Source organism: Buteo buteo, chromosome 6 (genome assembly GCF_964188355.1).
Source record: "Buteo buteo chromosome 6, bButBut1.hap1.1, whole genome shotgun sequence".
Lineage (NCBI taxonomy): Eukaryota > Metazoa > Chordata > Aves > Accipitriformes > Accipitridae > Buteo > Buteo buteo.
In genome coordinates this window covers 43,208,680-43,235,361 of record NC_134176.1, presented here as the reverse complement: position 1 = coordinate 43,235,361, position 26,682 = coordinate 43,208,680, and the positions used below count along the sequence as shown (strand labels likewise).

Sequence of the window (26,682 nt, the reverse complement as noted above, 5' to 3'; positions counted from 1 at the left end):
ATTAGGGCCTCAAATATTTATTTTCATGAAAGCTCTCCTAGTACATGATGTCTGGTCTTAAGCTGTTGAAAACACACATATCCCAAAACTGAGGAAGGATAATGTGGTTATACTAGCTCCTAAATATCTCTTCTTTGCTTTTGCAAAGAACATTATCATTTTCCCTGGGGGCAAGTAAACTGTCTTCTACCTCCATATTGCCCCATTCCTCCAGCACACCTGGAAATACACATCCCTCTTGCAGAGCATAAATCTATTTGCTTTTCGACCATTTATGCCTTTTCTTCTCTGTTCTGGGCACTTTAGCTCCATTTCAGCACCTAATTTTTCTGTGGGAGGTGGAAGATAGGAATACTTAGAGACCACAAAAATGGCCTCACAAGCTGATTTTTTCTAATTGAAAATCCAAAAAATTTGCCTAAGACAACCTAGACTGCTCTTTTCAAAACCATCCTACACAGCTCAGTACCCTCAACATTTTTCTCACTTCAGAAAAGACAACCTTAGAACTATAGGATTGTAGAGTTGTATCCCCTCAGGTAAACCAGTGCTTTAAAAGTCAGCAATGGTGACAAGAATAGAGCTATTTTAGTAGTAGTGATATGCTACTCACCTAACTCCAAGCTGAGCTTCCTGTTATAATCCATCTTCACCACAAATCTTTACTTGAAAGGATATTTTGGGTCATTAATGATGTTTTCCTGGACTCCAGCTTCTCCCATGAACCCTGAATAAACCATCAGCACCTATATGATTCACAAAATCTACTTTTCCGAACAGTATTCTAAGAAGAGCACATGTGTGATGGGGAAAAGGAGGTGAATTTTGAGTTAAAAAAAGGTAACCTATGACATTAATACCTGGGCCAGCAGAAGCTGGACTAAGTGGCCTTGAAGGGTCCTTGTAGTCTTTTACTCATGCACACTTATAACATCAAGCACCCACAGTGCTTGTTTTATGCTGACAGACATCACTGCACATACTGTATTCTCACTCAGAATTTTCAGTACTAAAATGACAATTATTTAGTCAGTTACAACAGTAGCACAGCCCTCTCCCATCATATGGGGAAATCCTATGCAAAAGACTCAGTCCCTGCTGTTAACTACATGCTATCCAGCACCACAGCAACTACTACCTGCAGTCCTTAGGATTCAAGGCCAAGTACTTCATCAGTAAGTATAAAGAGATCAACCACAGAAACACTGACTCTAACAAAGTTTCCCCTGCACTAAGCTAAGCAACTCCCTCAACACAACCTTTTTAAAGCTAGATCTCTGAACTCTGTGAAAGCCGCAGGTTTTAAGCACTTCTGAGAACTAGCACGCTTCTTTCAAATCCTCAATGTGGCTGAAGGTGCTTCTCTTTAGCAATTAGCTTTGAAAACCTGACCTTAATTTCTTGTCTAGAACAGAGGTAAAAGCACCCAACTGCTTTATAAGTGCTTGCAAGAGAACACTTGAAGACTGGAAGCTCTGTTCCTTTGCCAAACATTACTTGTCAGGAAAGTGTAGCAATCCCCACAGGGAGGGACGACATGGGACTCCTGCCTTCTAGTTCTCATTCTGCTACTGAAAGATCCTGGATATGCTTTTTCATGAGTCAGCATCTGAATTTCTTTATTCATGAAATGCAGCTAAACATCCCATTTTTCAGTATGGTATTTCAATGTATTTTCAAAATACTTTGAATGAGACATGCTAAGAAAGTACTGAACATTGTTACCTGCTTGTACATTTTTCATGTAATTTTTTTAGCCTAGCAGTGTATATTCCCAAGACATGCACTGTCCCTACAAACAGGCAGAGAAATTGAACCTAGTCTATTTCTGAAGCTTCATCCTGACAGATTTATGAAAGAAATGTTTGTTCTTCCCCAATGGCCTGATGCTTAGCTATTAAGAAATTTCATCTGAAACTAGTCTCTCATGTACGGAACCAGTTTTGTTTCTTAGCAAGGTTTCAGGTTTCTTTCCATGAAAGCTACTGTAGAAATGCATATGTACATGTATGCATGTTTCCATGTTTGTATAAATTCCAAGTTCTGGTTGCACAGAAAGACCTAAAAAATGCATGGTTGTAACATGACACTTAAAAAAGTGTAACTCCCTAAAAGCAAAGAAGTTAGATAAAAGGAGCAACTAAAAGGATGAAAACTTGGAAATGGCAAGAAAATACCATTATCTGAGTTTGAAATAAAATATATACTAGACATTGTAAAAAGATAACAATCATGCTTAGACATGGGAGCAGCAGAGATAAAGAGTAGAAGTCATATCTGAATGGTGAAAATAAAAAGCACTGTAAATTCTGACAAGTGGCAACATATAACATGGGTAAAAAGATAATATTATTTTTTTAACTGGAAATCTAGCAAAGTTGATGGAATTAGTAGATAAGCAAGATATAATAGAGGAAGATGAGATTACTGCAGAAAAGCTGTGCATCCTTTAGGTTGACATGTGCTATGGAGCAGGACAGGGATGTTCCTGATCAGATCATTCCTTACAGTTATTGATCTGAGGAAATCTCAGTTTCAGGAAGAACACCTCAGAGAAAATACCATTGCTCAGAAGAAGGAGTTTTAGCACAAATCAGTGCAATGAACATTAACAACTCGCTAGGAGCTGATGACACTCACCCAGGAGCTCAGAGGCAGCTCACGTATGAAACTGCTCAGCTGCTGAGCGAGCTCGGTAAGTGCCGCTTAAATCACCACAGCGCCAGAGCTACCGGAAAGTGCAATCAAACTTTAAAAAGGATCCAGGATGAGTGATTGTGTTTCTTCCATGCCCAGGGTTGGAAGAAATATGTAATAAAAATGGAAGTAGTAGACTCAGGGATGAATATATGTTGGGGCTGAGTCAACATAGCTTTCACAGAGCCTGAAATACAATCTCCTAGAGGTCTCTGAAGAAGCCTGTGATGACCCAGTAGCTACAGTTATCTAAGCTGCAGTTGCATTCACTAGATAGTCCACGCTAGGGTAGGGGAAATGAAGAAGGCTGTTGCAACATGTTGTAGCTTTTAAGGGTGGAGGGTGCCAACAGACCTTAATGGCTCCTGACTGGCCTCACCTGGGGCCTTTACCAATGGCCTCTGCCCACCGGCCCAGGGGCTCCATTTAAGCTCTGGCCTTAGCCTTTGCCTCCTGCTTGGGCTGTGTTGTGGGAGGATGCATCTTCAGTCTGGTCTTGGTCTCCTTGCCTGACCTTGGACCTAGGTTGTATCCTTGTCTTTAGTCTTGTCTCTGCCTTCAGCTTCTGGATGGGCTCTGGGTGTGATTCAACACCTTGTCAACGGGCTGTGCTGAGGTACCGTAGGACTGCTGTAGTCACAGCTCCTAAGGACCCCCCCTTATGGAGCACCCCTTTCCTTGCTGCTTCCCTCTGGCCTGTTTGCCTTTGTTCCCTTTCAAGGGAAAGGGGCAGTGACCTATGTTGTGAGCTTAAAGTGGAGCTAGGGCAGAGCCAGAAGAGCATTTGGGTTCTGCAGTATGAGCTGTTCAAAAGCTTTTAGGAGGATTCATTGATAAAATAAATCTTAAGATTTAAAAATCCTTTAGGGAAAAATGGTGCAGGTAAATGGCTCATTTTCCTAATGGGCCCTCAGAGCACCTCAGAAATCTATTGTGGCATCTGTATGTATAATTTATAAGTATCTGGAGAAGGTGAATAATGAAGTAACAAGCTGCAGATGCTAAAACACAGTTTTGAGATGGTTTGGGCTAAAACTGATGCATTGCTTCTCAGCATGGATTGTGGGACAGACTCTTCATGCTTGCAAGCATTTTCTGCAGGAAGCAGTTACTGGTCTGTGACAGGGATCAAAAGAGTGAACAGGCTGTGAGTGGTGATGGGAGTTCCTGACTTTCTGGAAGCATGCATAAATGGCAAACCACTAGAGAATGGCAGCATTAGATCAGGACTTCTGTTATGTGCCTGAACAACTTGTAAATAAAGCAAAGCATTAGGGTCATGTTTGCAGTTGGACACTGGTTTTGGATCAGGTTTTATCAGAACCAGAGAAGCTGTAGACCAGCCAGTCCCCTCTGTCTCAGCCCTTGGGTACTTAAATACTCACAGTCCGCTCTGGCTCAGCCCTTGGGTACTTAAATACTCACAGTCCCCTCTGGCTCAGCCCTTGGGTACTTAAATACTCACAGTCCCCTCTGGCTCAGCCCTTGGGTACTTAGATACTCAAATACTGAAACCAACCTTTGTAGCTTGTCTCCAGGAACCTGACTTTCCCCTTGCATCAAGTTCAAAAACTATAGTAAAGTTCTCTTCAGCTTACAGCTACTGCAAACCAGATAAAACCAAATTAGCTGTAAAAGTTTCAGCTGATTCTTATTTCTAGCCATCATCTCAGGTTGAGGCTCACTGACACCTGTAGTTATCTCCAGTGCAGAGTCTTTGGACTTGTGCCTCTCCTTTCTAACATTATGGTACCATTCTGACACTGGAAAGGCAAAAGATAAATGGTGGTAAAATAGCAGAGATCATACTGCTGCAGGAGTGGTTTAGGAGGAACAAAGTCCAAACATGCATTGATTTCAAACTAATTTCAGCATATCTCAGTATTTACACTGGAGATTTTTTTCAATTAAAGAATGAATCTTTCATTTAAATAAAAATGTACCTAAAATGTGGAAATATGTCAATATATGCTATGGCATAAGATACTGTAACCTACACTAAAATCAACTAAATATATTAAAACCAGCATTCAAGTGTATATGTATCAAGAATCTACTATGCTCGATAGTAACCTTTTCTATGAAACATTTGCTTTTGCTGCCTGGTAACTGGGACAAAGTAAGGACTGGGCACGAGGGACCAGATTTACAAGATGTTATTTTTGTGATTTTGACCTTTTCTGCAAGAGCCAAAACTTTTTTTGCACTTGATCAAGGTCAATGATTTAATTATTCTAAACTGATTAACTGACTGGCAACTGGAAAGCAGGAAAGCTCATTTTCTTCTCCCAATCAGTAAATAATGAGGCATGAATTGCATGCTTTCACTAATCCTAGCATCCTGAAGGACACACTATCTGTAAACAGATAACTGTTAAATAACATAATTTTAAACACCAAGGAAGTTTTGTGCATGTTTTTATTATTTAACTCTTTTCAGCCTGTTACAGTGTAGTATAATAGTTTCATTTAATGGCTACAAAGTTATTTTAAAATGCTCCTCAGCAGAATCTGATTTCTGTCCAAATGCAGCGTCAAACAAAGCAGGTTTAAAAAGAACTGTCACGTAGTAAGTGCAATACTTTCTATTATTGTGACTTTAAAAATTAGGACTCTTAATGTAGTAAGAACAATTGGCCTGTTTAAACATGTAGAGATAACTGTGAATCCTCTTGAAAAGTAATAAGCTTCTTAAGGTGAACACGCAGCTGAGTTAAGCCAACTTCTTGTTCACTAGCAATTGTCTGTATAACCTTTTGTGCAAATAGCTGAGAAACTGAGTATTAGAGTGATATTCCACTGGATCCTTAGACAATCACATGGCCTTTCGCTCTCCTGAATTTTGTTTCCCTTTAGGTTCATACACTCTAATGCTTTAGCTAGGGAGAGTGGCCTCTGTACTTTCTCGTTATGAAAGGATTATTGGACTTACTATTCCTGTTGCTTCTGGTGATATCTATTACTGATACAGAGCTAGGAAAAAACCTATACTTAGACACCAACAGGTGTCTGGTTTTTCTACCTTTGTCATTTAGTATTATGCCAAGAGAGACTTGGATTACATAGTGAAAGAAGTGCTCGTTCTCTGCCATGGAATGAAGGTGAAACTAAGTAAGCATCACTAAGAATGTGATAAAGATCATATTGGAATTACAAACAAACAGCAGTGATAAAACATCTGGCAGATCAAGGACAGTGTGGCTAAGAATGAGAAATGTCAAATGACGGTGCAAGAAAAAGCATACAGGGGAAAGAATGCAAGTTACAGCTGTGTAATCAAATTATTTGGATAGATAATGAGACTGAGACCTGAACATTATTGTGCTAGAATATCAAAGCAAACAATGAGACAAGCAGCATCAAAAAGGAAATTTGCTCTACGAGACAACTTCTGATAATGTGTAATCAGGTGATATGAGGCTTTGGTCTATTAATTAGCCTTGAAAAATACCCAATTCTTTCTGGCAGTCAGGAAAATGAATTAAATCATGGGATAGATCTCCTGAGTCAAGGGTTGCTCTGGTCTGTGGTCTGCAACTGGAGCCAGTAAGGTATTACAGCCTTCCCTGGAATGAATATGCAAATCTGCATTGCAGAACTTTAAAGGTCCCTTGTGTCCCTCCTTGCTGCACGCCTGGAGTGACCCAACTTCAGGCTCTGCACAGTGATCTGGTCTTGTTCTCTTGCTTTTATTGTCTAATAACTTCTCTCTCCCCTGTCATTTTGTGATGTGTAGCAGCAGAAATGTGCTCCTGTGACTCCCTCTGTCTCTCTTTTGAACTCGATCTTAAATAGACACACAGGTTGCTCAGAACTGTGCGGGAGGACCTCTGGTTATCGGTGTAACGAATTAATGAGGACTTCTGAACTTCATCCTCCTATCAGCCAAAGCAAAAGTGGTCCTTTATGTCTGCAGCTTGTTATTGCAGTATAATCTACATGGAAATTGTAACTGTAGATGAATTGTGGAAGTTACAGAAATGTGGAATATTTTAGAAAGTTTAGGAACAAACTATTAGTAGGGTAAAATGAAAATATTAGTAGCAAAGCTTTACATAATATCAGCTAAAATTTTTGTAGCAAAGTACTCCTTAAAAACAAAGGACCAGCCCATACATCTACCTGGAAAGGTACCCTCTGCCATCTTGATATGCTGTGAACCACATAGATTCCTCTGAATTTTGCCTTTGCAGACAATTCCAAAGGTTTTCTTGCTTGTTTCTTAAAGATCTGATGCAGAAAATCCTTAGGATTTTCTATAGCACCCAGGTATTTGTGCAGGGGCTCAAGCTGGGAGGAGAAAACACCACCTGCCTGCCTACAGTGGTGTTCGTGCGGCTTCAACATGAATATTCCCAGCAGCTTACTCTTACAGTGTGGGTTTTCTAGGATTCAGCCTGCCTTTCTAGGCTTGTTTCTATTCCTGGACATCAAAGGAAGGAGGGCTTCCCAGAAGGTGGGAAGCCAAAATTCTGGGAGCTGGTGGTTTTATTTACTTGTAGACTCCAGAAAGACACATGATCGCTGCCAGTGATGATTATATTGCAAGATACGGTATTGGAAAAAACAATTTCAACCAACAATCGGATTTGTCTGTGGCTCCAACGGATTTCCAGTGCTCCTGGCCAGCAGTGCCTGGCTGAGAGCTCTGCACAGAGGGGGCAGGCTGACAGATGGGCTCTGCAGAGCAGGGTGGCTCCTGGCAGCAAGCTAAGTTGTTTCTAGGACAGGTAGTCAGTGTGGATGGATCAAAGAGTTCCCTGACATTGAGTTTTGCTGTAAACAGACTGCTACCAGATATCCTGTCCCTTGGTCAGCAGCAAGGGGACCTGCAGCAGCTCGTGGGTTCTTCATAGAATTAAAGATGAGTCACTGTAAGGTTGCTGGATTTTCTTTCCTATTGCTCCACTTCCTCTGTTTTCTGAAGATAAATAAGAAACGAGAGCCTGGAAATTCTCTTGAGAGGTCCTGCAGCTTGTTTGTTTTGTGAGAATACTTCTTGTTATCTAATTTTGTTACACTTGTTAAAAACAGCAGCAGCTTTCCCATAAAACTTGCCCCAAGTAAACTAACCACAGCTTTGAGAACTAAGCTGCAGAGCAGAGAAGATCATCTCGGAAACTTGAAGATGAAGTACTTTCTTCTGCCAACTCATTTAGTATTTCTCTATAGCTTTGCACTAAGTAAACCTGTCCAGGTGCGTCCCTGCTCTCAGATGTTAAGAATTTACATTGCTGCTGCTGAGTTGCTCTGAGGATCTTAAAATTAGTTACAAACTTTCACTGCTGTGATTCTACATGATAGAAGTTTTCTGCTATGGAGATAAGCATGTATTAACAGATACGCGCTTTTTTTTTTTCCCAGATAGCTACAAGAAACAATGACTTAGGTGAGTTTGATTGTAATTATTATATAAATAACTGTAGGTTTTGGTGGGACTTCTCTATAGCTCATTCTCATTATTTGGTATATTTTTCTCTATGAAAATGTTTTCCAGCATCAGTGGAAAACAATTCACAAAATTCAGATATGTTTTAAAGTCTCATTTAGTGTGACTATTTATGCTGCTGTGATAAAGAAATTAAGAAGACTTATTGAGCAATTGCTACAAGGAATGTTCTTTTCCATATGTAGCCTCAGCAAATCAGAATACTTTTCACTTTGATTTCTTTCCTATGTGATATAAGACACTTCCCTGCTGCTGCACCCAAGACTATTGTACGTTTTTGGCATAATAACCAATAGCTCTTGTCTGTGAGAAATGTATTCCAAGTATTTTGGAGTCAGAACTGACAAGCATGTCACAATGTCTTCTGTCAAATTAACCTGGAAATTAATAGCTTGCATGCATTCAATATGCATGATAAAAATAGTAATTTCTTTTGTATGATTCATCCCATTTTTACAGAGGTCAGTTATGATTTTTTCTTTAATTCCACAAGCTCTAATGAAGAGAACAATGACTTACAATACTTAGCCTTCCACTCTGAAGGCTCCCAAAGCTTCTTAAGCTAAAATATATTTAGTCATGACTTTGATTACAGCTGCACTATGACATCTATATTAATATTAATCTTTTCTATCCAGGAAGCAAGGCAGACCTGACCAGTCTTATCATATTGTGAATGTTAGATTCACCCAGTCTTAATTTACTAACCCTTTTCACCTTATTGGGAAATGAACTTCAGTGAAAGAAATTTCCAAAGGTACAAAAGCTTGCTTAGGTGTATACCTCTCATCTCCCTTTTGCACATCTATTTGCCTTCTCAGTGCCTTGTATGTTCTTTATTTTCTTCATCTGCCAGGTAGTGAAATAGTTGTGTATGAAGGAGACATACTCTTGAGAAGAGGACGACGCAGTGCAATTAATTGTGAGAGTTGTTTATGGCCCAAGTCACAAGATGGACTAGTCAAGGTTCCAATTAACATCTCTTCTGATTTCTGTGAGTGTATGCAAATGGATGCTGTAAAGTTAGTATTGATCTTCCAGTCCCTATAGTCTCTGTTATTTTATGTTTCTGTGGCATGCACCAAAAGCAATCTTTGTCCAAATGAGAATTTATTGACATGTCTCTTTTGCTAATCTGTTAGTCCTATGGTAGTTTGGCTAAGACTCCAAACATTTCCATTACAGACACTAAAATATGTGGTTACTTGGGCAGTAGTTGCTATATAAATACCAGATAATTAATTTTAATTACAAATATTAGCTCATTCCTGCTAGATACAATGCACTTTGATATTTAACAAGTACAGAAGAAGAAAAATAATTTGTTCACATTATGAATTTATTTTTGTCAAAATTACCACTAGGAGCACTTTTTTGAACACTGTAATTTTCTTTCAAATGTCTCAGAAATATTCCTACTCTAGAAATCCTGTAGAGGCAAAAATGGAGGAAAAATCCTTGGAGATATTTTTTCCCTTATTTCCCTCTAGTCAGTCAATAGCTCTGTCCTGTGCAAAAGGCTGCAGGACTGATGCCTTAATCTAGAAAATTTTCTTCCAGAAGACTTCATATGGGCTGTGCAGGTCTTCCATCTCTCCTCTGCTGAGGCTTCTTTGGACTAAGGCTTCCATACAGACCCTTCTTAAAAGATCTTACCTTGAGAGAAAATGGCATGGAAGTGAAATACAGCCTGTGCCTGATTCCCATTCTTGGGGAAAGAGAATCTGTGTTATCATTTGAGCTGAGGAAAGCCCAGTCTCTGTGTTACCTAGGCTGTTCCTCTGCCCATGTACTTCTAGAACTGCAGCATATACTCTTGTGGTTAGGTGAAGGTTATTCAATCTACCTCTCTCTCTCCAGACTTTAAAGACGAGGAAATGGAGATACAAATCAGTTGTAGATAATTCATAACTGAGGAAGCCAAATGAGGCCAAAATGTTCAAAAGCAGATAAACACTCTTATCTTTATTTGGTACCTGAATAGAAACACTGTGATCTTCAGAGCCTCTGAACGCTGGCTGTCTTAAGTGATTCCAAGGGGTGCGTAGCAGACATTTGTTATCTCTGATAAACAAAATAGGGTTTTGGTGCTTAGCTACAGTCAGATGGCTCATCTGGGATACTTTAATCCAACTATTTGCATCTGAAACCATTTCATTTTTTCTGTTCTGTCTAATGGAAGAAACAATGCCAGTCTTTTGCCTTCCATCAGCTGTCTCCTATAGAATATGCATAAGGGCCAACCATAATTCTTACATCTCCCCTTAAAAGTCCAATCAACTTGAACATCTGAAGGCTCTGTGCCCTTTTTTTATTATACTAGTATGATAAAAAGCTAACAAGTGCTGTGAAGTTTTAAAGGAATGCACCCCATCAATGCACTGGGTTTTTGACTAACCAAGGAAGATTTCTCCTGGCCTCCTCCTCTTTCTAGCAATGACAGAGAGGTCTTGGATTGCTGATGCTCTGCAAGAGATCTCCACGTTGACCTGTGTGCAGTTTGTAAATCGCACTACAGAAACAGACTACGTGTATGTTGAACATGGGCAGAGGTAAGCTCCCTGTCTCCTGGGAGTGGAAACACTCAAAAGGTCTTTCAGCTTCTTTTCTGTTTTAATGTGGGTTTAAGTAATTGCCCTTTTTAATCCTAGCATTCAAGATTCAGGGAGCAGGTACAATATTTCATTTTTCTTTAGATATACTAGTAGTTACATCAGTTAATAGGCTCTAGGAATAAATGTGTGTGTGGACTTAAAGATAATGGGGTGTAATTAAAAATGAAATATTTTCCTTAATTGTTGTAAAAATTTAAAGAAGTAGAATTGTTTCAGGTTCTTTGCTTAACTACTTAAACTGCTTCATCTTAGTTTGATATAGCCATTTTACTGTTTTAAAATTTGCCATACTCATCACAAAGGCTTTATTTCTCCCCCTGTGTAGTTTGGCAGCTTTCGGAAGCCTAGATATCTCACACCAGTGACTATTTGCATGTCCTTTTCTGTGACTGCACATCTGGAGGCCCTTGGTGGCATAATCAGTGTATCTATTTCTTTGTATTTGCTGAATGTGATTGTTTTGGTTATTGATTGCCTATTCTTAGTTGCTGGTCTTACTTTGGAAAAATTGGAGGACGTCAAGCAGTAGGCCTGGTGAAAAATGGTTGCATGGATAAAGGAGCAATTCAGCACGAAATGAACCATGCACTGGGTTTCATCCACGAACAGGCACGGAGTGATCGGGACAGGTTTGTCAAGATTATGTGGGAACACATTGTGGCAGGTATGTCCACTAAATCATAAGAGAAAACATATACTTTCAGATAAAGGAGAATGTTTCTCCTGTGAACAGCAATGCAAATAAGAATCATGATTAATGCTGACTGAATTGCAGCAGCAGCACATTCACTGTGATGGAATTTCTTGTTCAGTATTTGTACTAGGGGAATTTCTGTGGCTACAACTACGTTAGTGTGGTCCTCCAAGGCAGATGCAGCCTAAAAGTAGCTCTATGTTCTTATCTTGATTGCCATCTTGAGCCCAGACTCACCTTGTATCCAAAATACTAAGATCATCAGGAATGCAAAATGTTGTTGCAAAGACTTGGCCAGAAGGCAAGACTATGGGACTTTTAGCTGAGTTGGGGTGAAACATAATATTCAGAGATCATGGTGGGGAATCACACAGCAACTCTGTCTTCAGGAAAGCCATGGAAATAGGGAAGGCAGCAGGTAGGCATCTTGGCACTGGCAGTGAAATGCACATAGCCTAAAATGTAGATGAACAAGGGACTGAATGTGGACAGAATGGAAGCACATGCAATCACTAGCATGTGCAAAATTCTGGGACCTGGCATGATGTGAGAGGAAGGACTGCAATTATTTCCTCCTTGAGGAGAGAATAATATAAACTGCCATGAAAAGATGAAGCAGTGGGGAGCTATCAGGACTGGTAAATCTGTAGGGAGAAAACAGGTGAATGTTATTTAGGGAAAGGAATGCAGGATGAATAGTTTGGGCATGTGCCCTTGATCTGTGTGCTGGGAATACGGGAGCATATACAGAGCTCCAGGCTCTGAGAAGGGGAGGGTAGAGAGAATGGTAGGATGTCCCAGGGAAAGACAGAAAGTTGTAGATATAAGGAAAGTAGGGGAAGAAAGGATGCAAGGAATCACTTGTCTGACAGCTATGAGAGAGCTGGACAACCCACAACAATTGTAAAAAGATAATAGTGTACTTAGTTCATTATAGAAAATAATAGTAGATGAGGCTGGACAATTGAATACCAAATGCTAATAAGTCTCTTCAACAAATAAGATATTCAGTTCTTCATTGTCATGCACAGTTGAAGATATATCTATCTTTTTCTCCAGATGGAACTTGATTGTTTTTATTGCAAATTCCTAACATGCTGTTCTCCAAACTTTTTTCAGCTATTCCTGTGATATCCTAAGTAAATTCCATTTGTGCTGTTCTTTATTGAGGTTTCAGCTCTAGTGTTAAAGTGTCATTTTGCTATGAATTGCTTGCCATTGTACAGCAAGGGTGTGCCACGTTTGAAATGCTATCAAAGGATGTGTTAGGAAAGAGGAGTTGAAAACACGAAGTTATACCAAAGATACTAGACACACATAAAATCTTACACTAGTTTTGCAGGAAGAAGTCCACAGGTTCAGATGTCATCATTTCTAAAGGACACAGATGTAACCAAGCTCTGATTCAGACAGAGTATCATGAAAGGATAAAAGAGGGGGAAGAGGTGAAGAAGACAAGACTATGCAAAAGGAGATGGCTTATATCTTCAGTGTTTTAACAGCATTCACCAGGCATGGAGGCTGAGAAGATTGGCATCACAAGGGAGTTAGAATGCAGAGTGTGTGCAGCACAAGCACTGTAGGGAAAAAATGCAAAGATATGCAGGGAAAAGGAAATGAAGAAACACAGCTATGTTCATGAGGACTGTTAGTGTACATCTCCTGTAAAAACATGCTGCTGTTAACAGTGCTGATGGCAGAGCTCCCACTGACCTCAGTGATGCAGAACTAGACCTCAAGACCTTTTGCAGCTTCCCAGCTCTCCCACACAAGAGGTTTTTCTCTTGCCAGGACTGCAGGACTGTGGATGTTTGCTGGGGTTTGTTTTTACCCAGCAATTCACCTTGGAAGCCATCCTACTTCTTTGTTTTGACAAAATGCAGCCTGATCGGTTGCTGTCCACTTAGCTACTTGAAACTCAGCTTGTTTTTCCCAAACTTTCAGGGGAAAAAAATGTATTCAGTCTTCAGCCAAAGCTTCCTTTTCAGCTCTTCTGAGTCATTACACTTAGATTCTGGCAGAGGTAGTGGTTTTTTCAGAGTGGAAAAGATGGGTTAAGTCCCCACACGTGTGCAGGTCTAGACAGCCAAATCGCTCTGGCATGTGATGAGGCAGACACTAGTTTGCTGGCAGCACCTCTGTCCAGCCAGGCTGCTGTTACTTTTTTAGCAAACCAATTCAGCAAAGCACTTATGTGCCAAACAGTAGCCATATGCTTAAATGTTTCCCTGCATTTGAACTGTGTTCTCTATTCATCACCTCAAGAGAAGCTGTGCACTTGCTGATAATTCCTTCTGAAGTCAGTATAGCAGATAAGAGGAACTGAGATAAAAACCTAACAGAGTCAGGAAAGCTAATGCTGTTGAGAACCAGTTTGAGCATTAACAGAGTTTTTGAGCCATGAAAAGCTCCGAAGTCATGTTTACCCCCAAACTTCCTATAATTCAGGATTTTGAAGCTTCTCTTTGCACTTCCTAGCCCTCATTGGGACCAGTGCTGAAGGACATTACTGGAAGAGACTGGGTCTGATTGCAAGCCAAGTTGTGCAGACTCCAGAGATTTTTCTGACAAGCGTCCAGCCCTGAACTCTTGTCCAGATGGTTTGTGGTTTACAAATCACTAGTTACAATAATGAAGGTACAGATGTTGAACTGGAAAGGAGTGCTCAGTGGTTAGGGCATTAGCCTCAAGGCCAGGCTGACTGCATTCAGCTCCCTGCTCTGAAATTGCTTGCTTGCCTGTCTTACCATGGACAAGAGACACAGGCTGCAATTTGTATTCATGCTGTCCAGCCAATGGAGAGAAATAGGTGCCTTCAGATGAAACTCCCTCCAACTGTGTCTCTCTTTCTCTCCCTCTCCTCCGACTATCCTGGGAGCCTTGATGAATAGCTTCAGTGTCTAACTTAGAGAAATAAAGCTAGGTGACATGAATTCCAGTTTGTGTCTCTGGGCCCCAGTCCTGTATCAGTGTAATGCTTTCTTACCTCATATGGGCTTTTTAAGGCTAAAGAGATTAAAAGTGATGAGATGATCAGCAGCTATATTCAAACAGAATGTTTCTAGCTGATCTTACTGAGTCCCGTGCTTCATGCGAGTCATACCACTTCACTGTAGTCACTGCTGATGGGTTTGACCAGAGACAAAGCCAGAACATGGCTGATAACATGTCCTTTGGGGCAAGTAACAGGCAAACTGTATCCCTTTCTTTTGTGGTCTTATAACCCTTTGGTGGAAGGACTCAGCAAGACAAGTTGGTGGTCACCCAAACATACCTCTGAATTTTTGATTTAGGTTGTCAGCCAGATTTCCCTCTCAAGATATGATGCAGCTTTAGGGACATAGGTTGGATGCTTATAATGTTCAAGATAATACATTGAAATATATTTGGAGACACTCTAATGAAGATGGACAGATGAATACCTTTGCTTGAAGAGATTCACTTTATATTCTGAAACCTACTAGACTGAGTGAAAATGGGTTCCCATGGGCTTCAAAAGGTTCTGGTAGTTTTGATAGATCCAAGATCTCAAGAGAACCAGTTATTTGTATCCTAAATTACTCTTAGGATTATGACAGCAGGCAGTGTACTATTAGAGCAGCAATAATTGTTCTGAAATGTTGCTTTCCTACCTTACAGGGGAACAAGGGAACTTTGGAAAAGTGAATTCCAAAAATCTGGGCCTTCCCTATGACTACTCTTCAGTGATGCACTATGGCGCGTAAGTTGTTTTCTGAAATGTCTTTCAAAAGAGCAAACAACTTTCAGATCTTCTGCTCAGATCTAGGAAGAAGGAATTTCTCTGTGCAGGGAATGACTTTTGCTGTTCACTTAAAATTGAGTGAATGGACATAATTAAGGGTAAGCATACTTCCTTTATCAGCAGGATTCCTGGAAAACAGAGTTGATATGGATAGAAGAAAAAATTAGGACAACGTTTTCTTTCACTGTACTCCTGCCTCTTGCTAAAGGCCTTTGACATGGCTATGGTCCAAAGTCTAAATCTACTGAGTCACTGATCTAAAACAGTTCTGATGTCTAAATGATTTCATTAATGTAGTAACAGCTGATCACAGACAACAATATTTAGGTACAGAGAGAAGAAAGACGGAATTTTTTTATATCATTAAGATGTCATGTGCTGCCTCATATTCATCTGGGAACACTGTCTAAGGCTGCATTTTAGTCCGTAATGTACAAGCTTGTATCATGTACCTTCTCCTTTATTTCCACTAGCAAGTAACAACTTCTGAACAAAGATGTGAAATAAAACTTGTCTAGCAGGAGGCAGGAAATGGCAGATAGCAAATGTAGCGTTCGCTACATATCAAGGTGCCACGCTTAGATCACTGGTCGGCCCGGACCAGGGAAAGAGACAGATAACACACACAGTGCGAGCACCAACTTCCACCTTTTATTGCGCAGTTAATTCCTTTTATACTAACAAGGGGAGGTGGGGTTACAGGTACATCACAAGGCTGCGACTGACCCTCTAACTTTCCGTGCCATCGCGAGATCTTCCGAACGCCGAACCCTACAAGCAAATAAACAATTAGTAGATAAGACAGAACTATTCCTGCTCCTCTGCCTCTGGAACCATGAAGGTGGGATTCAGTTCATTTTGCCAGGACATTGGCAAAAGCTCTCCTCACTCAGGATGGTGCAGCTTTTTCTTGTTTCTTGCTTTCAGCTGCTGCACACAAAATGGCCCTCTTCAGGGAAGACTAACTGGTCTCTGAGAAGCTTCTTGCCCTTTTCCATTGAAATTCTGTGCATGTGGTACATGAATATTGATTATGCAGTTAGCGAACTTCACTGTTTAAGAGAAGTGATCTAGAAATGCGATTTCTTTATTTCTACAGATATGATTTCTCCAGCACTCCAGGGAAACCAACTATTGTACCAGTTCCTGACCCTTCTGTACCCATTGGGCAGAGAGAAGGGCTGAGTAACTTGGATGTAGCAAAAATCAACAAGCTCTACAAGTGCAGTAAGTGCTGTAGATCGAAGGCATGTGAATCCTCATATAGCTGATCTCTGTAGGCACTGTCAGACATGCCCCAAAGGAACTCAGCCCACAGTCCTTTCAATACATCTCTCCCTAGCCCTACAAGAGGGCCGGTATGTGTGTGGAAACAGACCTGCTCCTGTTCCAAGCTGCTGCCTTCTTGGAAAGGACAATTTACTTTCAATAATTCACTGTCATTCTGAGTTAACCTCACCTAGTCCTTGCTCTTTGACATAAGCAAAACCCATCAGAGAAATCATAGTTGCTACCTCTGTCAACTTCTCATTTCAGGAAAGCTCTGAAGGTTGCAAAGCACCTAAACTGTCCTGAGCCATGATTATAGCTTAGTCATGTGCATCAGTAGTGCCAGCAGGTTTGTGATTTCTTTCAATTAGAAAATGACTGCAGCGCAGTAAGTATGGGTGCCATTTATGCTGATCAGTACAGCTCTTTGCAGGGAATCAGTTGAGATGCACAAAACACAGGTAAAACACCAAACATGTTCCTGCAATGCACGCATTTTGCCTCGACTCCTAGATACAGGCTAATTGATTTATATGGTATTTGACTTTTCTGAGATGTTATTCAATTAGTTTCCACCAAAAGAGCAGAAACATTAACATGGCCTAAATATTAGTGTACCAAATTCTGCTCTGAATTGTGTTAGAACTTAGTTAAATAAACAGAACTTAGTTAAATAAACACCAGTAATTAGTGGGAATCAGCATTCCTTCAGTTGGATAGTTAGGTACAGAAATCATTGCTGAGAGTGGTTCCTCCCAAATTCTTAACTTCAGATAAGACAGGTTTACAATTTAAGTGTCTCTCATAGTCTCAAAGATAGCAATAACAAGTATTTAATGATATTTATTCTTGATTAGTGGGGCTGGGAATGAGTCACACTTCAATACCATTATTACATATAATTTTATAATTAGATCTGTAAGTTTTGGAAGAAAAGGGCTAAATTTAAAAAAAAGGATAAAAACTTCAGGGCTAAAAAAAAGGACAAAAAGTCCAGTCATCTCAGGAAAAGTAGGGAGCAAGAGAAAAATATCATAAATCCATATGTTCAGATGTCATATATTCATATTTTGTAATTTGGGGAGTTACACATGCTGCAATAAATGAAGGCTACATGCGGAACAACGAAAGATAGATGAGATCAGACTTTGTATACCAGTCACTAGGTCTGTAGCTTGACTTCAGTGCTCTCTGTTACTGTTTTCTCTCAGTGACTACCCCTCTTTGCTTTGATGGAATCTAGTTTTCAAGCTTGATTTTTGCATACACTTACGAATACACACACATTTGCTGATGGGAATTGATACACTGATGTCATTGAAACTACTCCTGTGATTGAGGTTAAGAAAGTTCATGAAAGATCCAGGCCTTTTTTAGTAAACTAAAATATGTGAGTGAAGCCCTACTGCCTTTAAAAAAAACATCAGTAGCTGAAGCAGGTAAGTACCTTAACTAGCTTTATTCCACTCACAGGTTTTGAATGAATAATAATTCATTTCTCTTTTACAAGCTTGACTGATGCAAATAGTTGGAGAGATTTGTCAGGCAATTCTGGAAGATTTTTGTGCAGTTTTCATTCTCTTCAATACTGTTTGGTTCTTCCCTTCAGATTGCTGTAGCAATGTGTTGCCTAAATCCAAAGGCTCGTTCTCCTCTGTCAATTACCCATCCCCATACCCGAACAATAGCAACTGCCTGTGGTTGATCCGCATCCGTCGAAGTAAGGTAATTTTTATTAGGAGAAAAAAGGTTTGAACCACAGTGTCAAGGCTACACAGCATTATTTCATTATTATGACTACCCTCTGGGAGTCATTTTCGTGGACCAAGACATTTATTTTGTTATGCAGTGAATGAAAAGATAGTCTCAACAATTTTCATAAGACTTATTAAGGCTATCAGATGCATTATTTAACTTGATTTTTATCCTGTTAAGATTGGATGGCTTTTCAAAGACAAGCAATAGTCAAACATCAATCACTGGGCTCAGTAACAGGGTAGCTAGGTGAAATTCTATGCTCTTTTTATAAGTAAAATTTCAGTGATACACGGATAGTAAAATGAATATGAAGTCCTAGCTCACTTCATAAAAATTAGATGGTTTCAATCTTTCCCTGTGTATAGCATTAAATCCAACACCTGTTTTCTTGTTTCTTGAGATTTTCCTGCAGTTTGAGGCTTTTGATCTCCAGCACTCCTCAGACTGTTCTTCTGACTATATAAAAATTTACAATGGAAACAGCAAGAATTCCCCTGTCTTGCTGGACAAATACTGTGGGAAGGGACCACTGCCCTCCTTAGTGGCATCTGGATCAACAATGCTGGTAGAGTTTACAAGTGACGAGAGCATTACAGCCACAGGATTCAGAGCCTCCTACCACAGGGGTACGAACACTCCTTTGCAGAGCTTGGAGAACAGCATTAATAGTATTTGTATGGAAGAACTGAAAATTTTGAACATGTACTCCAGAGTAGTTTTTTTCTGTTATTCTTTACACTTCCATAGCAATTGCTAATGCAGAAGGCTAGGCAATGATGGGGCTGAAGGTTAGCAGGAAACGGAAACTGGAATGTTGCATGGGTCTCATGTTAGTAATCCTGAGAACCCACTCACGTTCTTCTGAGAGCCTCTTCACATCTGGGCATTATGCTATTCAAGATTTTGTGGCATTTTGTGCAATGTGAGAGGTACTAACCTTGGGTAACTTGCACTTTCTGAGTTAGAGGCTTTTGTTATGTTATATGAAACACTGTGTTTACTGTAGTCACTTGAGGGGTGTCTGTTTTATGAACAGAAAAATGCATTATGGACTGCTGGATAAAATTCTATTGTGTTGCAACATGCTTTCAGTTAGAAGGCAGAAGCCCAAATAACTTGTTATTGCCTTATTTCAACTCAAAATGCAAACTTTTTTAAAGCATAAATTGAAGAAGTCTTTACTCTTTTTGCATTAGTCTTGATGGAGTCATTTCTAGATAGCATTAGATCTAGCTTGATAATGCAATCTTGAATACTTGAGCTAATTATTTTCTGAAAATGCAGTAAGTTAGTACCATTAGAATGCTATGCTAATATGGTAACTTTCAATTGTAAAGACATAGAGCTTTAGATGCAGCTGTTTCCTGTCCTCCAAAGGTTATTTAGCAGCCATGTTTTTGGTTCCTTCAGTACAGCTGCTGATACAAATACTAAGCAAAGAAATAAAGTATTTCAGCAGTAGATTTTCATGGTAGCACATTTTTTCTTGGCTTGAAAAGAGAATACAATAAGCAAGCTCACTTCTACTGCCAAAATATTCTTGTTAATATGCCTTTCTCTGTTTTTCTCATTTGCTCCTCAGTGAATTGTGGAGATACTTTCACAGGCTCAAATGGAGTCATCACCTCTCCAAACTACCCCAATAAGTACCCCAAAAAGCAGGCATGCTTCTGGGTCATCAGTTCTCCAGTAGGATACAAGGTAAGGCACAGATTAATTCATCTGTGGGTTTCATCAGATCTAATGATCTCTAATGGAATCTTTTTTTGCCTTGGGGAATAACAGCTGTAATGTCACTTTTTGAGCAGGCGTTTTCAGAGTAAAAACTTGAACACAAAAATCCAATTTAAGAACTTGTGCTGGATCTTGGTATCTGAGGTGTTCAGCAAGGGAAAACCTTTACACATGCATGTGAATTCTTATGAATTTAGCTTGCACCAGTAGGCTTTGTTCAGAATAATCCCTAGGTAAGAGTTCCCACTAGAAAACTGAAACATTGCACAGGTGTGTTTTTATATCTCTCTAGAGAAAATGATTTAAAATGTACAAGATCGATCTTGTTCCTTGCTTCTCCTTCCAATCCAAATGCTGATGAACTAAGCAAATAATTTGCTACTAATTTGCATTACAATATGGGATCAGGAGCTGGTGCAAACACAGAATAAAAAATGACGCCTGCACATAAGGAATTTTTGTGCTTGCTACATACAAAGTGTAAGAGAAAAGTATATAACCTGGAAGCAAAGTGCTTTGGTTGTATTTTCTCCAGATATCTCTCAAAATGTTATCCTTTGAGCTGGAAGATAGTGACAGATGCATCTATGACTACTTGCTCATACATGATGGAAGCCGACCTACATCACCTGCAGTTGGCCCTTACTGTGGGACAGAGAAGGTTGCAGACTTTACTTCCACTGGGAACTTTGTGCTGGTTGAATTTCACAGTGATATAGTTTGGGAGTTGCCCGGATTTGTGATGAGTTATACATTTGGCAGGTAGTACTATATAGACAGGAGTTGGAAAACACAGAATGAAAGTAAGAGACCAGCTAGCCACAGGTAAAAGTCCAGACGCCACCAATTTCAGAAAAAAATATAGCTCCCTGATACCTTCAACAAACTTGAAGCTTGATCTCTTAGTCTTACATCTACAGTGGTGTAATCTGCGTGGTGAATTAGGGACAAAAGTGTTCCTGCCCATAGAATGCTTCCGTCTGTAAGCTTTTTGTTATAGTATTCCCATTGCTGGTGTTGCATGATGAAATACAATAGCAGAACTGAAACTATGTAAGCAGATTTTCAAGACCTTCTAGCATTAGAAACTGTGCCCATAATAATTTCAGAATATGGCTGTGTATTAACTTTAACCTGTATTCTGACAAATGTTACCCAACGCTAACAGTATGCATGCAGAAAAACCTTCAGACACATGTTTGTTTATGCTTTGAAGCCAAGCTCGCTTATACAGTTCATATAGGCACCTTAGCTTAGCCTGGAAATCACCACTTTACACTGAAGGTGCAAACTAGGATGTTTGTACAGCATCTCAACTCAAAGAATTGCACTACTCCTCTGTGAGATGAACCAGGTCACAGAATAGATTTAACTAAAGAAACGATTAAGAGTGGCAGGACAAGCAATGATGGAGAGGGAACAGAGTGAAACACCTATTGTTGCCACTTTGCTGTGGCCTGAGTCAGGTATTGAAATTGTCCATGAGGTATTACCAGAATATTTTTTTTTTAAATGAGGCCTGAAAACATAATGCAAAGTCCACTGACAGTAAATGGAGCCAGTAACTTTGGAGAACATATTAGGTGTGAAGTACCTTGTCTGTAGAGAGAAATCTTCCACTTCTGAGGAGACATCTGAAGAGGAGAAAGAAATCACCACTGTAGACAGCTAACGCTTTGCATTGACTTGATGTATTCAGAACGAAATGTCAGTGCCAAACTGGAAGATGCCAAAATGTAATAAATAATAGAAGTTCTTGCTGCAATTATGCCTTTGCTAAGAAGAGCACGTAGAAAATGCCAATTTGCTTTCCTGGTGCTAGGAAAGCAGACAAGAAAATTTTGAATTATCCTGACTTTTAGGGGTTTTTTAAGGATCTGTAATGTTTTCCTTTCTAAGCACTGGTTAATTTTCACCCTCAGAAGAATGATAATTGATAAGTTGTGGACATCAGGGTCTAGAGCTTGCTTACATCATGGTGGGAAAGTGCATGAGCAGCAGACAGCAAATATTTGTAGTTCTTACAAGTTCCTGTCTTCTGGCTATAAAAAGTATTCCTTCATTTAATTTGGCTCACTATTTAGATTGGCACCTTTTTGAAGGATGTAACAATTTCAGCAGCATGAGAGAAAATTAAACTCTATTTCTATTTTTAACCTCAACTTCAGACTGTGCAAAAGCTAATTCTTCTCCCCGAGTCTGAGGATTTTCATGGAGGTGCAAAAGTAATAAACCCGTGACAACTGTTATTGTATACAAAGTTGAATGGGTCTCTATTTTTAATATACAGTGCTGAACAGCTTTGTAACTTGAGTATTACTTTAGATTCCCTTCCCATGGCCTGATGTGGGGCTCTATATAGGTCCAATGTTTTAGATGTTCACCCATATTTGGTAAAGGAGCATGAACAACATACTGAAACAGCAATGTACTGCATATAGGAATATTTGTCTTGCAACTTGTCCCTAGAAATATGGTTTTAAGTAGGAGTCTGAGACGTGGCAAAGTGACTTGATCGGGGTGCTTTATTTGTAAGCAAGCCCTTCCTGCAGGCAAGTTGTAAGCCCTAAGGGCACGCAGCCTGGCTAAAGACTCCAATCTCATTTGTTTTGAAAACATGAATTCAACAGTAATGATGTAGAAATGCATTCCTGAATGTACAGACAGGCTGAAATACAATGTGATGAAAAAGTTCTCTCTTTCGTAGGAAAGGCTTTTCAGTCTGACATCTAAAGGTTCTGCTTTTCATGAGTTCTGTTAGGGGTCCTTGTTAACCACTTTCCTTAAGGAATATGTGCGTTAGCTGGAGCTTCCACACATGCTCCAAACCACCTCCTGACCCTCTGCAGATATCAAAACCTTCAGCATTCCTCTAATTATTGCTAAAATCTCTGGTTTCCTACCAGCAGTCTCACTTTAGTTATACATTACTCATCTATAAATCTGTGGCCCACCAAACAGGAAAAAGCAAGTTACAAAACATCCTGGTGAACGGCATCCTTCTTATAATGACTACTGCTCATTTTCATCCACAGTTAATTGTGAATCTTAAATGGAGAAGCTGTAGAATTCACAAACCCTGCTAATAGCTTAGGTGTACCCAACTGCACAGTGTAAGGGGACTTGCATCTAACAGACGATAATCCTCCCACAACAGGCATTGCCCATACATAAAAACGATTTATAAGCTTGCTGTTAACATTCATATTCTGAGATATATGAATTAAGAGTGACCAGCCAGTAGACACAATGGACAGTATAGCCAAAAGTTGAGGATTCAAATACCAACATAGAAGGATTTTGAGAGGTTCTAATGAAAGTTCAGTATTCACTTAACCCACCTTTGAAACTCAACATGTAAGGATTTAACCTTAAAAACCAGAGGAATCTAGCAGTGATGAATATATATATATATGTATACCCATATATGTACATACCTCATGACACAAACAGGTATTACTTTATTGTGTACAAAACCAGATGTGTGCTAAGAGACACCCACTTCTGCAGGCCTGTGGGTGTGGAAGAGACAAGAGTGTTTGTGTCCACATATTCCAATCTTACCTGCTTTGGGACTGTCCAGGTTCCTATCTGGGAGGCAAACCAGGGCCTTCGAGTGGTATGCTTTTGTAATCTGTAAGAACCAGAACAGAGATCTGTTAATTACTGCTGTAGGAGAAAAACAGCCTGGAATAAGGCACTACAGAAACACACACAAAAATGTACTAATCATGGCAGGGGGTTGTGTTTAATTTAAAACACATTTCCCTTACATAAGTAAATAACTGTGGTTGAGATGACTCTTGCTTGCATGACTTGAACCCCAATGCCTGACAGAAAACAAGGGCAGCTTTTGGCATGCTGATAGTACAGTTGGTTCCTCATCTAAAATAAGAAAATGAGCCTACTGAAATAGCAAGAGAGTACTGAAACTCAGTTTTCAATTTCTCTGTGGTGATGATCTGCCCTTTTTAGTACACTGAACTGCAAAGAGAAACATTACAGCCTGGGAGACTTAGGCAGACAGCCACATTTTTAATTAATTTGAACTTTTTCAGACCAAAAGTCTTACTTCTAGATGCGTTCCATTATAGTAATCAAGGCTCAAGATTATCAAGGCCAAGCCTAATACACTGGGGCACAGTTTCGCAGCAAGTTAGAGAACACAGCATTTGCAGCTATAACCATGTAGGACAGAAAACGTACAACTTGCTGTGCAACAACTGAGTTTGGCAAGAAGACATATGAACCAAATACCATTTAATCTCTCCTACACTTCAAACAGAAATTGAAAAACTTATGGGCTAAGTCATCACAGGATTTTAATAATCGGAGTTCCCTTTATCACGGGGGAACATCTGCAGGCAAGAGAAGAAATAAAGAAAAGCTGCTGCTGTTCAGCTGCTAAATGGCCTTCTGGCGCAGGAGCTGGAAGAACTGCGGGGGCCGGGCCCCCTCTGGTGGACAGCAGCAGAACCTGAACGTCCCTCGGTCCTCTTCTCCAGACACGGGAGAAAGGTCTTCTCCTGCTCTGGTCACGACGCTCCGTTCCATCTGGCAAATTCAGCCGAGGCGCTTCTAAACAGGCAAGTTCAATTTCTTTCACTGTCCGGCTCCCTCCCGTGCACCTCTGTTGGTGCTCTCTGGGTAGGAAGGTTCTTTGGGTCACTGCTTGTATAAAGACTCCAAATTCCGTATTAAACTCCAAATTACACCTGTCAATCAGGAGGCTGCACTATAACATTCAGATTGAAATTTCCTCTTCTGCTTTTCCCATTGACCAGCTCAATAGCAAAGACAACATCAAATTAAGTCTTTTATTTGAGCAAATTCTGTTTTATATTTGTCTCATGCGGTGGTTTAACCCCAGCCAGTAACTAAGCGCAGCGCAGCCACTTGCTCACTTCCCTCACTCCCAGTGGGACAGGGGAGAGAATCCGAAAAAAAGTAAAACTCATGGGTTGAGATAAAGACAGTTTAATAGGACAGAAAAGGGAATATAATAATAATAATAACAGAAAATACAAAACAAGTGATGGACAATACAGTTGCTCACCACCTGCTGACTGATGCTCAGCCAACCCCCAAGCCACGGTGCCCCCCAGCCAATTCCCCCAGTTTATATACTGGGCATGACATCATATGGTATGGAATACCCCTTTGGTCAGTTGGGGCCAGCTGTCCTGGCTGTGTCCCCTCCCAGCTTCTTGTGCACTCCCAGCCTCCGCTGGCAGGGCAGTATGAGAAGCTGAAAAGTCCTTGACTTTGTTATAAACACTGTTTAGCAACAACTAAAACATCTGTGTGTTATCAACATTATTCTCATCCTAAATCCAAAGCACAGCACTGTACCAGATACTAGGAAGAAAACTAACTTTACTCCAGCTGAAACCAGGACATCTCAATTCCCTGCTTTATGGCTACAGTACGTGTAATTTCCAGGTAGTCTCTAATACAATTGCAGGACAGCTGCAAAGTTTAGCTTCTAAGTTTTATAGTTGTCTTTCTAATGTTCTTTAGCATTAAAAAACCCTGAAAGCTTGAGAGGGAAAACCCCGTTTTTTTCCCTTTAAATTTAGCTTTGTTCAGATATTAATGACTCTTACTTCCTTTAATAGATCAGTTTCCTACTTTAATTGTGTAGGTGTTTACAGCATGGATTTACCTATTGAACTGGAAAGAACGCAAAATCTGATTGCAAACCCACACGATTAACAAGATGACTCACGGGAACCAATGGTACCTAGAACTACACTTGGTAACTCTTTTTTATAAACACTGTAGGACATTCACTCCTGAAGACGTGCAAACAAACACTGGCAGAAGTATTGGCTGGGGATAACTGGAGTTTTGCAGTTTGGCAGATTTCTTGCTCTTCTGAACCAGGATCTCACCACAGGTTTAAGACAAAAAAAACAGAGTAACTTGAGCGCAACCCTGTCAGCATTAGGGAATACAGGTTTTTTTGTCTTATTAACACCCAAAGACAGCTGATGTGCAAAAATGCAACACCCTACTAACTAGGTCTGCTGTACCAGGAGTACGGCATGCAGGCGTACAAGGCAGAGAAAGTGTTGCAAGCAACTGTTGAAGTAAAAGCTTCAAAGAAACCAATGAAGCACACAGCCTGCCGGTCCTCCCCCTCCCAATCCAAAAGTGACAGCGACTTTCGTTACTGTGGGAACATCCCAGAAAGAGAACTAGGCCGGGACAAGGAGGACCCTGACGGGCGGGGAGGCCGAAGCCGCCCCGTGGTGTCGGGCCGGCCGCCCCGTGTGCCCTCCGGGTGAGGAGGGGCGCAGGGGAGAGGTGCTGCCGAGCCCCCCCTCGTCCCCGACCCACCACCGCAGGACGTACGGGGCCAACTAATCCACCGCCATCCTCCAGCAGCCGGCCGTCGCCTCAGCCCCGCCGGCGGGCTCCCCGCCGCGCTGCCTGCCGGGAAATGGAGTCTCCCCGGGCCGCGAGCGCTACCGGCAGGGAGGGACGGCGGCACCAGACTACAGGTACCACAATGCATCGCGCGGCAGAACCGGATGTTTTGGGGTCCCGAGTAGTGACAGGCGGCTCCCGGCAGGCGGAGCCCTGGGCGGTGTAGTTTATCCGCGGAGAGCTGCCTAGCGGCTGGAGGCGGGGAGGGCGGCTTGAAGGACTACAACTCCCGTCGGGCCGTGCGCCAGGGTGGGGGGGCGTCGTGCCGCGC

General features: G+C 40.7%; 1 protein-coding gene and 1 long non-coding RNA gene across 2 annotated transcripts; one reads left to right on the top strand and one right to left on the bottom strand.

Annotated features, from left to right (window-relative positions):
- Positions 1-687: 687 nt before the first annotated feature.
- LOC142032273 (uncharacterized) lies at positions 688-26,419 on the bottom strand. Its single transcript, XR_012650795.1, has 3 exons — positions 26,337-26,419; positions 23,544-23,613; positions 688-727 (listed from the first exon to the last, which is right to left on the bottom strand). It is a non-coding gene; the product is annotated as an uncharacterized LOC142032273 (long non-coding RNA).
- On the top strand, positions 2,602-21,615 carry LOC142032351 (astacin-like metalloendopeptidase). The gene is made up of 12 exons (XM_075030991.1): positions 2,602-2,695; positions 6,926-7,071; positions 8,062-8,086; positions 9,003-9,140; positions 10,581-10,698; positions 11,247-11,425; positions 15,095-15,176; positions 16,318-16,445; positions 18,097-18,212; positions 18,646-18,871; positions 19,828-19,946; positions 20,515-21,615. Exons 1-12 carry the CDS (start codon positions 2,602-2,604, stop codon positions 20,743-20,745), a joined length of 1,602 nt encoding a protein of 533 aa, XP_074887092.1. The 3' UTR covers positions 20,746-21,615.
- Positions 26,420-26,682: the final 263 nt, after the last annotated feature.